The sequence below is a fragment of the Ambystoma mexicanum genome, chromosome 1p (genome assembly GCF_040938575.1).
Source record: "Ambystoma mexicanum isolate Mex_15411 chromosome 1p, UKY_AmexF1_1, whole genome shotgun sequence".
NCBI lineage: Eukaryota > Metazoa > Chordata > Amphibia > Caudata > Ambystomatidae > Ambystoma > Ambystoma mexicanum.
The window spans coordinates 324,223,940-324,237,183 of record NC_090921.1 but is presented as its reverse complement, the minus strand read 5'-3'; the positions used below and the strand labels follow the sequence as shown (position 1 = coordinate 324,237,183).

Sequence of the window (13,244 nt, the reverse complement as noted above, 5' to 3'; positions counted from 1 at the left end):
TCCGAGTTCCCTTTGCGCCCTCGCCCTTAACGCCTGCTTTGAGCAGGTGTTAAAGTCGAGGGCGCAAAGGGGCCTCCAAGCCAATAACGGTGACCGTAATGAACGGTCACCGTTATTTACATCTTCCCCATTCCCATTGAGCCTTATGGGGGCTCATTTGGGAATGGGGAAGAGCCTTGGTGAATGGGGAATTACCGCCCCGCCAACCTTGGAATGGGGCGGTAATTCCGCCATCCACCAAGGCGCTGCCGGTCCGGGTACGGCGTCAACCAAGGCGTTAATAGCGCCATTGGTTAGCACCGTACTCAGAATGAGGCCCAATAACAAAATGAAAAGTTAGAATAGGCACACTATCTTTTTCTTACACTAGGTAATCATTGTGAAAGTTTGGACTGATTTTGGTTAATGATTCTGTACCTGCACAAACATTGAGAAGCACATTTTCAAACTCGCAGCCACATCCAGACAAATGATACCACCTAAAGTGTTCATCTATGCTTTTCTCCTTTATGTGGCACACACCTACCCCATATTAACAGTATCAGGTAATAATGTCCCCATACATAATGTCCCCAAACATAATGTCACCAGGAAAAGCCATTGGCGACATTATATATGGTGACATTATGTATGGGGACAGGTTGAGGGGATGTCCCCTGCACCCATTTAAAAAAACAAAAGTGGTTTTTGGGGGTGTCCCCTGCATGTTCAATGTAATAATGTCCCACAAAGAACTGTAACTTTTTTGTCAGACAACATTTTTGCAGGGACATTATTACATGAAACATATTAACTCAAGGCGAAACACCTGTCATTACATTGCTTATTAGTGCCAAGGTACGACTTGTCTGGGAGCAATTGTTTTTTGTTGAACTGACTCAGTAGAGACTGACTAACACAACAAAATAGCAATGATGCATTTCAAAGACTTTATCAAGTGGTCTCATTAACTCTATGGACAACATAAAGGACATCCGGCATTACAAAACATGGAAGCTGTGACAGAATCTGTTCTGTTGATAGGTTGTGCTTTCTGTTGTCTCTACCTCTTTACCGTCTTTACCCTCTTAACCCTCTTTGCACTACAAAATGTTATATTGTCTCACACTCAGGTTTGGTACCTGTTAACACAACCCCTATTTATACTCTTACTGAAGCCACATCAGGGGCAGTTAACCAACGGTGCATGAGAAGCAAATATACTCAGGCAAAGCATAGATATTGACTTTGAACACATAATTTCGTACCTAGCTGATTTGGCCCACGTGTCTAACAACCTGTGGTACCAGCACATGACCAATGTGGGGAGAGAGACAACAAAGGAGAGCTGCTATGTGTGCTCTCTCATCACCTATCCCATGAGTACTTCAGGAACATTCATAGCAACAGAAATCCCAACAGCCAGAGCACAATGCCTCATGCCCCTGTTGCTCTGCACAATCAGAGGCTGGTTCCAAGGGAGATGGGCTACACTAAGGTGGATATTGCATAAGACCTTCCCATATGAAGATAGCCATATCAAGGCTCAAGAAATGATAGATGACAATCGGAGCACTGACAAGACAATAGAGTACGTTCTTGGTGGCCCAAACAAAGGAGAAGCCAGAATAGTGACACAAAGGAGTTGCAATGCCCAAAGACAGGACAAAGAGAGATTGGAGTTATGACATGATTCTGGGAAAGGCAGCAGCTGCTAGTGTATGGACATTCCTGACAGTTCCAGTGGAGATGGTGCAGAAGGAAAACTACAATTGCATCAAGGAGAGGGCAGCAAGTGCCAAACTGCTCCCCCGGGTCGAGAATCAAGCAGGTACCACGCCAATCATACCACTTGAGAATGCTTCCTTGTGTTTCCAGAATAATGGTCCAGTGAAGGTTGGAGAGAACAAAGGATGCAAGTGAATATCAAAGATACCAGGCATGAGAGTCGGTACCGCAGTGCTAATGGATCACTGCTGGGCCTGCAGGTCCAAGGCATAAATTACATGCAATTACTGCCGAACCAGGGAGGGATACACTCTCTAGTACAGCTGAACACGCCAGCATTAGTATTGCCTCAAAAAAACTATGGGCCTCATTACACGTAGTGCGGTAAGGGTTTACCGGTACCGGTAAGGGCACCGGTACCGGTAAACCCTTACCGCCTTACTACGAGGTCCCTTTGCAGGTTGGTACTTTAACGCCTGCTTTTTAGCAGGCATTAAAAATCAACCCGCAAAGGGACCAGGGTGCTAATTACGGTACCGCAATTTGCGGCACCGTAATTAGCGCTTTCCCCATTCCCATAGAGCCCTATGGGGCAAAAATGGGAATGGGGAAGGGCAATGGGGGAAGGGGGAATTACCGCCCCGCCAAACTTGGAATAGGGCGGTAATTCCCCTTTCCTCCAAGGCGGTGCCGGTATTTTACCGGCATGGACCAAGGTGCTACTAGCACCTTGGTACACCGCCTACCGTGTAATGAGGCACTATGTGTTGAGAAAAATGTAGGACGTGATACCACCAGAACACAGATTATTCAGCAGGACAGAGATGTTATTTGCGTCAGTCGTTCCAGGAGTTCAGGCCAATATGAACGCCAAATGGCTCCAGATCACCAAATGGGAACTGTTGCAAACTATAAACTTGACCATTAAGGGGTTTAACGCTATCAAAGAAGAGTTGAAAGTTGTCCGATGTATGACTTTACAGAACAGATTAATTTTGGATCTTCTCACAGGTATGGAAGAAGGCATTTTCACAAAGATCAGGCCTTCTTGCTGCACGTGCATGCCTTCCCACAATGGTGAGAATGGGGCACTAATAGATGCAATCATACAATTATCAGGCTCACCTGCTAAAATGGAGGCAGTAACAAACCCAACATTTGATGCAGTTCCTCTGTTCCCGCCAAGTGCAATGTTCTCCTTTCCCCCAGATTCACGCAACTATTGGGGAAGATGGATATGGTGCAAACCAGATGGAGTTTGCTGCTATATGTCCTGGAGCATAGACAAGCATGTGAAGTACAATGGACATCTGGGAGGAGAAGCAAAAGTGTGGATGCCAAGGCCGCATGTGAATAAAGAAGGTTGTCTACGAAATGTGGTCGACTTGTCGACCATAGGGGGGATTGAAGCGGGAGACCCAAACATGGCCCTCGTTACACACATGCCACTCTCAGCCCTGAGACAGATGAACAAGAGATGTACATGACTTTTGGGCTCTTCCTCCCCATCATTGATGTATCGCAGGTGTGAGAAGCTCTTCTCACTCAGACAACCATTTAGACCATACCCGGATTACAGTATTGAAGAGATACAGCTGTCATCAATTGAACAAGTCAGCTGACTGGAACCTCAAAGAACACCGATGACATCATGACATAGATACAATAGACATGAAGTACATAGACATCCCTACATGAAGTTATGCAGGCATTTAGCTTTATTACTGATAGACACAAAGGATATGCTTGTTCTGTCTCAGGGCCTAGGAGTTCGGAAATGGTAACTTATTAGGAACCGGTAGCACGTTCGGGGTTGTTCCCACTACCTTGAATAGTTGCACTTGGCATGTTAACTCTCTGAAGCTCCAAGGCTGAGAAGAACCTTTCTGTCCAAGCTCTAACTACCTTCCAAGCTAAGCTTATACTATGTTGCACTGGCCAATCACTGTTCCCTAACATGTAACTTTGTATTTGTAACACATAGAGGTGGTTTTAGGAGGAGACACCTGATATGGCTTACCCAATAAGCACACTAATGCCCTATATCCCATATAGAATGAGTATATAGTTCATCTCACTAACCAATCCCTTACCTTAGGTTTTTGGGATGTAACCTTATTTTTGTAACATCAGTGGTTAACAAAACTGGATGACAGGTGCCTGGAGAGCGAGAGCATTTGGAGAATATTGGGTTGTTCATGCTGTGATCCCTGTCATTTGAAGTGTTTATAAAGACAGTGGACTTTGTCCTATGGCTGTGTCTTCCGTTCTTGGGGCAGGTGATTTCTGGGGCACTGTTTCTCCTGCATGTAGATGGGTAGATTTATAATAGTTCCCTTTCCGCTATTACAATGCCCCAAACACTGATAATATAGGTAGAATGTTGAATTTCTGTAGCAAGTTATCACGCCCAAGTCATATTTGGAGAGTACCCAACACAGAGCACAAATGGCATATAGTCGCATGCACGAGCCCAAGTATTTAAATTTGTGAGGTTGTGATCACAGTCAATAAGCATGTGAATGATTCTGTGATAAATCACACAAATTCAACTAGTGCAAAATCAATAGTTTCAAATGTATGCAAAACATTTTTTACAATGTGACTGCCAGTATCTTAAAAGAGGATGCTATAAATGCTTCTTTGATATAAACAACATAATAATGTATTTCTTATAGAGCACTACACACCAGGTACCAGAGTGCTGAAATAACAGAAGATATTATTATCCCACAGAGTGGTATCATATGTTATCGACCTCGGAAGGATGAAAGGCTGAGTTGACCCTGCCAGTATTCGAACGTGCCACAGCAGGATGTGCATAGATATATGGGGTGTGCGCTTATATCGCTGTGCTATCTGACCGGCTATAATATATGTAATATAATATGATATATCTCGCTTTTTTAGCGCTTCCTACGGTCTGCTATAGCATTAATACTTGTAATGTCTATAGTATTATCTGTAATCATGTACCACTATGTAACCTGTGTTAAGCCTTAATGCATTCATGTTGCTAAGATTGTCTCCATTGGGGAACCTGCTAAGCCTGTTTGTAACCATTTCCTTGTAAATTATGCAAGGTGCGCACTACAAATAAAATAAATACAAACACAAATATAATAAGGCAGGGAATTGTGGGACGGAGTATGCATACATTTAACATGGGATATGTGAATTCTCTGCAATGGACCAATCTCAGCTCTTATGTATTTCACAGGTAACCTTAAAAGCAGGATCAGGCCTTTTTTAAAGCATTTACTCTCTAGTTTCTCTATTGACTCCATATGCTTAACAGACCAAATCCCACAGCCATATTGAATGATTGCAGACAGTTTAAGTTTATATGTTTCAACAGATGGTCGGAAGCTAAACTCCCCATATTGCCCCAAACAGGATTTTAATGGAAACAGTTATTGCATACATTTTCTAGTTAGTAGCTTTGAATATGATGTCTGTGTTAGAGAATGGTCAGTGATGATTCCAAGATAGGAGTATTGAGTGATCTAATCTCATTTGATCAAATCAATGCTCCAAGTAAAGCAGGCTAATTCCTTCAAATTAAAGGCCATTTCCATGGTTTTGGCTAAGTTTATCTAAATGCCATGTAGAGCTTTCATGAAAAGCAGAGAAAAGATTGTGGTCCAATTAATCCAGAATAGGACTGCGAGATGTATCCTTGGCATCAAGCCCAGGGACCTCATCTCTCCAGCCCTAAAATCTCTCCACTGTCTCCCGGTGGCTGCAAGGATCAAATTCAAGGCCCTCTGCATCATCCACAAGGCCTTCTGGGCCTGGGACCTCATTACATCCAACTTTCTCTCCCTAAATACCTCCTTGCTAGAGTTCTTCGGTCCTCTGGCTCAAACTCTCTGCAGGTCAGAGGTTTCTCCAAGCAGAGAGTTGGGGATAGATCTCTTTCTGCTGGAGGAGCCTCCCTCTGGAACGGCCTCCCTGCCTCTCTCAGACTTGAGACGGATCTCCTTAAATTCCAGAGCCTGCTCAAGACTTTCCTTTTCTCCTCCTCAATTCCTCTCCCTCTCCCTTGGTAATGTACCCCTGCTGCTGCAACTAGTTGCCTGGTCCCCTATGAGTCATACAGGTGCCAGGCCCTCCTCGGTCAGTCGACCCCAGCACCCTTATAACCAGCACTTGCCCTCGGGCACCCTTCCCTAACTAGCCACAGAGGCTGGTCCACCCCCATCCTCGCACTAGTTGACCCTTACCCCTGGTTCCCCAGGCACTTGCCCTTCTGGGCTCCACTTAGCACTTGCCCAGCACCTGGGGCCACCTCCATCCTGCACTTCTCGCTCCTCCCCCTTTCCCTTATCCCATCCCTTCCACCCTGACCTTCCCCCTCCCCCTGCAATTCTTGTCACTGCACTTACACAATCCGAATGTCACATTACCTAGTAGAACCGTTATTGTTGTTTCTCCTCTGCCCCCCTCCCTTTGTTTTGTGGCGCCTCAAAACACTTTTTACTGTATAGGACCCATACAAATGTCCAATAAATAAATACATAAAAAAACTGAAGAATAATCTAAAAACATATTTCTGGTAAAAGACTGAGGTGGGCAGCGCCATGGCTCTGTGCAGGGGCAGAGGGATTCATGAGAAAATTCATGCTGGAGACAATCCCACCGGACAGCGGGTGATGGGGGCCATGTACACAGGCACCCGGGAGAAGGACATCTATGGGCAGGCAGGCGCCCCACCCTCAGCAATAGCAGAGCACCTGTGGAAGAACATTGATCCGGACATACTAACAAACCAGTGCAAGGGCCTCAGCAGAATGGACATCCAAGGAGCAATGCTGGTAAGAGCCTTTATGCATGCTAGAGGACTCAACCACTCGCACTACTGCCCGGGGGACCAGGGGTGTACAGCAAAATAGACAGAGTGCCCCCTCTTCTTGGACTATGCCTACACCAGACACCTGCTGAGGGACCTGTCCATGGAGCGGGACAGCCTGATTCCTACAAAGAACATCACTGCTGAGTCCAAGTGTTATGGTTTGTTCCAAATGTGCTATTCACAAAGAGATGTCCAGGCCAGCTGGAGAATCCGGCGCTGGTTTAAAGATGCGTTTCCCTTTTCCAGGAACTGCCTTTTGGTGGGAGAAGACAGTAGCATAGACTGAATCCTCTCCAAGAACGATTTGCATTCTCCTGAGGCTCATTGATGAGGAGTGAGTAAAGTAAACGTAGACTAACCTGATATTTCCTTTCACAGGCAAATGTCAAAAGACTAGCTTGTTGTCTTGATGATTTTTGGGACTAATGAATAAAGTGGGAGATTCAGAAAATGACACTCAACCCTATCTGCGCTGAACATTGAAAAATAAATCTTTTGCTCCATTGTGGTCTGATAGGAGCCAATTAAGCCAGAGTTTTAGAGGAGTTGGCGCTGAGAGGGCACTCTGGAGACATCCTAAAGGAGCTATATATGATAGGTGCCTTTGTACTGGTGACATCACACTAGAGGCCAACATACCATACATGAAAAGATGTGTGGCAATAACCGTCAGCCAAACAAACAACAAACAACGTGGTGACTACGCCATGTCACAGTGGTGGCTAGATTCAAGAACATAAACATGCCTCGTTGATTGAGGGTCAGCCTCTGACTGCTCTGCAGGCTAGGGGCCCTTAGTGGGGCAGTCTGTTGTACTACTTGGCAGTGCCCAGTGTGGTGGCTTTAGTGGCAGCACAGTGCATAACTCTTTCCTGTGACTGCGGATGTAGTGTTGCAGCTGGATGGAGTAATTTGGGTGGCCAGATCTGTCATAAGGTTGGAGTCACCCTGGTTAATGCCTGATGTTTTATCGCTTTGATGCCCCATCTACAGGTAGACATGCCTGCACGAGTTGTCTTTTTTTCGCTGACTTGGCTAATCCAATATGTCCTGCAGTCAATCTCCCAAAGTGTTGGGAGGGATGGGTCCTGGTGTTGATCTAGAAAGGGCATGTCATATTCTCAGGTCAGGGCATACCCGAGCAGGAGAGAGGGGCAGCGGATCTCGTTGACTGGAATCATTGGCTGATGGGCAGAAGGGACTAGACCATCATAATCCCAACCAGGGGATGTTTCTGCTCCCTTGAGTTCCCAGCCATCATCTGTATCTGTAGCCCTCTGTGGGAATGTCACTTCCTCGGGTCATGCGCAGTAACCCCATATTCAGCCTATGCTAGTGGCTTATACGTGTCCCCTACATCCTCTCCGCCCTACTCTTTTCCCTCAAGTGGTGGCAAGTCCACATATTGGTCCTTGCCCAGTGTTTTCTGCGGGTCAGGATTTGTGAACAACGTGGAGAGGTCAGTGGCATCCACCAATCCACACATTGTACAAGTCACAGTCGATCTGCATGTATGCATACATTTTGTAGGTCATGCACACATATGAATGAACTGTTGTCATCCCCTCGTCATAAGGCCCCTCCACATGCACCCATCCTCACCCGGGGCACCCCTTGCTGCAGAACCTGCAATGTCGCCTCCTGCTTGAGCAGTGTGCTCAGACATTCAGGCTCTCATACCGTGGAGCTTGAAACTTCACCCACAGTCTCCTCCTTGAAGGCGAAGAGGATCTCTCGGTCACACTTCCTCCCTTTCTCTCATTCACACTTGCCCACTCTCACTCTCCTCACTCATCCCAACTCACTCACTCACTCACTCTCTTATTATCAGTCACCCTCCTCTCCTCGGTCACTCTCCTCTCCTCACTCACTCTACCTACTCGCTCTCCTCACTCATTCTCCTCACTCTCCTCCCTTTAGGCCGCTTGGAGTGCAAGAGGCTCAATATGACCGAAAAGGGAAAACAAGTCTTCTGTTGTTTCGACAAGAGGGGACCCTACTCGCTTCGAAATAGAAACATAAATGGTCATCCCCTTAGTCCCCAAGAATTATGCGGTGGAAATGGATAACCCCATAATTTCCAAGCAACTTTTACCTGCCGGACATGGGGACATGGTAGAGGAATATTAGGATGTACACGATGGGGGTTTGCTGGTTTCTCACTTCCCCTATTGAATATGCTTGAGTCCCCAGATTTGTTTTGCACAAGGTGTCCCTGTTCTGAGATCTGGCAGTGGGGCCTGTGTTTGCACTGTTCAGGGTATTTTGAACAATGACATGTGCTGCAGTGGAGTGGGAACTAAAAGTGGCCCTGAAAATGCTTTTCAAATTCGCCCTATATTGCGCTATTTGGTTAAATGTAATAAAGAAGTAGGGTTTGGGGTTTTGCGCCCAAGAAACAATGGGTCCAAAAAGTGAATTGGAAAGCACATTTGTATCTATATAGGAATTCAAATGTAGTTGATCATAAAGAAACTGTCATAAAATATTTGTTACAAGTGATAAATAAGTTACTTGGAGATTTTTTTGCTTCAAAGAAATGCGGGAGATGAGGAAGGAGGTGGGGTGATGTGGAGAGCGGGTAAGAGAGGAGAACAGTAGGATACCCACAAAGGTCAGGCCCGTGGATTAGGGGCCCACTAGGAAATATGAAGAGTTCCCTGTGGCCCATGTTATATGTAGGGTCACATATATCGGACGAGGGGTGGCCTCACCGATATAACGAACTATGCAGCACACCAAGTTCGTTCTACACTGCCCTTCCTCAGATGGGGGGTGCTTTTTATTCTGACCTGTTTGGCACGACCGCCACCGTTACCCATTCTGTGCTTATTTACATCACCATCCTTCACCATAATCAAATATCAGCAACATGTCCATTAAACAACAACAAAACATTACCACCCTCCAGGGTTATCGTAGAACATTGCCCTGGTTTTCAGTACTGACAAGAGTCTCAGTTTCAAGGCTCTCTGCTACATTCTTCTATTATACAATCCTCTAACTTTGCTGGCATCCTTTGGTAGTCTCTCCTCTCATATCCTAATAGTTCTTGGGGTGTAACCTCTTCACTTTCTGTTTCTCATGACTTGTTCATCCTCTCTCCTTGCTGTCAACATGGACCATTACCTCTGTGGGTAATCGTCCAAAGCGTGTATTATTGAGGTAGGCACAGCTTGTGGGTACTGTTCTGATTTAGGAGGGCAGTATCCTGTAACTTGAGATGGCACCAGTCGCCACCACATGGACTCTTTGTAATTTCTGTTGACTTGCCTTACCCTTGTTTTCATAATATCGTTCTCCGATTTGAGTCTGGATCCATGTTCAGGCAGTAATGACTCACTTTGCGGTCGAGAAAGGCTTCTGCCAGTTCTACTATTGTGTAAGTATGGGGAAAGGTCCTTTACGCCATCATGAAAGTAACTAGAGCTTTGATCAATTCTGTACCTTTCACCAGCACAATGCGAAATCTCTTATTCAGCCTCCACATCAATCGTTCGGCATCACATGTCCCGTAGCCAGCATGGCGTGATGCAAATGTATGAAACACCATAACATGCCATGAATTCAGCAAAGTCTGTGTCCTGAAATGGAGGCGGCCAATTGTCTGATCTCAGAGATTCCCGTATGCCATGAGTGGCAAACATGTCTTCAAGTACTGGGAGTGCTGTCTCTGCAGATGTAGACTGGACCAACCACACCGATTATCCCGATAACTCATCTTAAACGACCATGAAGTGATGTTTCTGCTGAATTGTTCCAAATTCCATGCTTATTGCCTTCCAGGGTGATTCTATAGAGGGGGACTGTACATGGGACAGGCTGCTTGGCCCCATTTGAAGCTGGTGAAATTAAATTCTACCCATCTCTCCATGTCCGGAAACCACACCATTTCCCTTAATATTGCCTTGGTTTGTGTGGCTTCTAGGATCCTTATCAACCATCCACTGGAAGCCCTCAAAAAAGAGGCTGAGGGTACCTCTCAACCTCTTCCCCGATCTTGACCTCTTACTGAGAACACTCCAAGATTAAGTTGTTACCGTAATAACGGGTGGCCTCAACCTCTCCAATATGAAAAAAGCCCAACATCTCCCTCTTGACATCACTCTTTCAGTCAACTTACTAGACAACATACTTACATCCCACACTGTAGCCAGATCTCTCAATCTCATATTCCTATACTACACTTTGGTCTCCTCTGCTCTGCCAATTAACATGTGCCCCCTGACTACTCTCTCATTCAATTCACCATCTCTATTCCTCCCCCACTTTCCCAACCGCCGCCCGTCACTTATTACCAAATGAAAATTGACGCCTGACTTCATGGGCCCCTACTTACTCTACTTGTTCACTCCATTATATTCGATTATTTTGTTTTAATCAGTAAAATGAGCAACATGATCTTTAAACAATATACATGAAAAACAAGGAAGAACAACATTTTGTTTAATTAAATAAAGAAATAAAAAGGAGAAAGAGGATTTATGGCACACAAATATGACTGTAATATAGTTCAAAGCACCACCGTCTTTATCAGACTCAGAGGCATCATGATTCTCGTACCTCTGAGCAGAACTCCCTCAAAGCTGACAAATAATTCATGTTTCCGGTGTTTATCTCCTCTAATTAGATGGGACAGATGTCCACGGTCCTCCGCTCAGCTGTTCCACCACTTTATGCATGCTGCTGTGCTGATTTGTGACCTGCGCAACGTATTGGAGGGCCATTATCTTGGGAACAGTGAGTCTTATTGTCATGTTCACAAACGCTTCATTGTCAACATCCAAGTTTTCTTTATTTGCTGGTGTAATTATGGGGGCCCATAAAGGTAATCAGCCGAGTTACCGGCTCCTGTTCTGAATTGGAGTGTCACCCCATAATCATGAAATGGACACATCCATCTTTCCAGCTGGAGTGGCGGCCAAAACACTGGACCTCAAAAATTTTGAAGCAACGATTCGTGGTCTGTCACCACAGTAATTGGATGACTGGCAGGTCTAGAAGTAAAGGTAAAAATATTCCTAGCTTTGACGATTCTAGACATAGAAACTCTAATAACCAATCCCTTGAAGGTAAAGAGTGACCTTGAAAATCTGGATTGGATAGAGACTATAGCCAAGGTACGAAGCTCGACTCCAACCAATCTATTCTTGGCAGTGGAAAAAAAGCTAGGCCATCTGCCTCGTTACCTGGTAAAATACCCAGACCAAAGGATAAGGAACAATTTCCCAAGGGTAAGACTAAATCTCCTCCCCACTGGCGAAGTTCTGAATATACACAAGCAAGGAGACCAAGTGAGCAAGCTAAGTAACTTCTGTGCCATACCATCAAATCAGTCGCTTCATCATCTGTTAATGGAATGTGAAGGAACATGGCCCTTAAGGTTATCCAAGTTTCGATGTTTGGACCATAGAGAGGACAGTATTTTATCAGATCACATTTGGAACAGAATGATCTCAGGCCAAGCAGTACAGTTAACAGCAGCAGTGGTTGACATATTGAAGGCCTTTAAACTCCTGACTTAAGCTCAATGGAGGGGCAGGGGGCGGGACCTGTTAGAATGGTAGCACTAAACGAGACACAAAGTTCTAGGTGTAATAAGAAGGAAGGGGGTTGTGAATAGTGAAATGGACATTGTGATTTTATTAAGCGAGAAAGGTCTGAGACTCCTGGGCTCGATTTGTTAAAATGGAAGTCTTTTTTTTATTTTTAATGACAAATGTTTTGTTGTATGGATGTGATAACATTTGTAAAGGTTTTGATAACCATAAACAAATAAAAAAAATATTTTAAAAAAGTAATTGGATGACTGAATGCGTACAAGTGGAAGTGTTTACACACCTGTGCAATGTGACTCCTCATCGCTTTGCTATTGACTCACTGTTCCCACGCCAGCTGGGCTGGCATCCACCAGGATTTCTGGCTGTCCCTTGGGGTTGAAGAACGCTATTGTAGTGTCCACCACCAATGCCACTTTGGCTTCCTCTAATGCTTTTTGTGTGGATTGGGTCCATTCTGTTCTTTTCTGCCAAATTAGGTATAAATCTTCCACAAAGGTTAATCAGACCTAGGAACCTACATACTTCCAACGGGTTAGAGTGTGTCGTGATGTCCTTGATACCTGTAATCTTTTGCAGGTCTGCTGATATTCCAGTATCTTGGAAGACAAGTTCAAAGAATTGCACTTTGAGTTGCAGAAATTGGCATTTCTGTTCATGAGTGTGAGTCCTTTTTGGCTCAAGTGCTTGAAGACTGCTTCAATTCATTCCAAATGCTCCTTTTCTGTTTTTGAGTATATGAAATTGTGGTCACTGACGTTAATGACCCCCTTAAGACCAGCTAGAACACCCCCTACTGTGTGCTGAAATAATCCCACTGCTGAGGACACCACAAAGCCAGCCTCTTTTATCAGAAGAGGCTGATAGGGGATGAAAAGGTCATAATGGAGCGAAATTTTGTCTGCAGTGGTATTTGGTGGTAGCCGGAGTGTAGGCCGGTGGTGGAGAATATCAAAGCTTCCTGAAGGTCTCCTGATATCTTGCATAATGTTGGAGATAGATATTCTTCTCTGCGGACTGCTCTTTGTGGGATTCTCAAAGTAATACATATGCAAACGTCTCCCGGTTGTTTGTGCTTCGGTGCTACCACAATGGGGGATACCCAGGGGTTGGTCCGCTCACTT

General features: G+C 45.0%; 2 protein-coding genes across 5 annotated transcripts in view; one reads left to right on the top strand and one right to left on the bottom strand.

The window, feature by feature from the left end:
* SHC2 (SHC adaptor protein 2) overlaps window positions 1-13,244 on the bottom strand; it is a 708,489-nt gene that overhangs the window by 640,470 nt on the left and 54,775 nt on the right. The window lies entirely within an intron of this gene.
* LOC138569766 (uncharacterized) overlaps window positions 1-13,244 on the top strand; it is a 79,712-nt gene that overhangs the window by 43,245 nt on the left and 23,223 nt on the right. For 2 of the 3 annotated variants that reach the window (XR_011303325.1, XM_069648053.1), the window contains exon 2: window positions 11,193-11,302. The exons of the other annotated variant lie outside the window; for it this stretch is intronic. Coding sequence is in view for 1 of the 2 variants with exons in the window: in XM_069648053.1 (XP_069504154.1) it covers window positions 11,193-11,257 (65 nt within the window). In the remaining variant the exon portion in view is untranslated. The remainder of the gene's footprint in view (window positions 1-11,192; window positions 11,303-13,244) is intronic. 3 annotated transcript variants of the gene reach the window in all.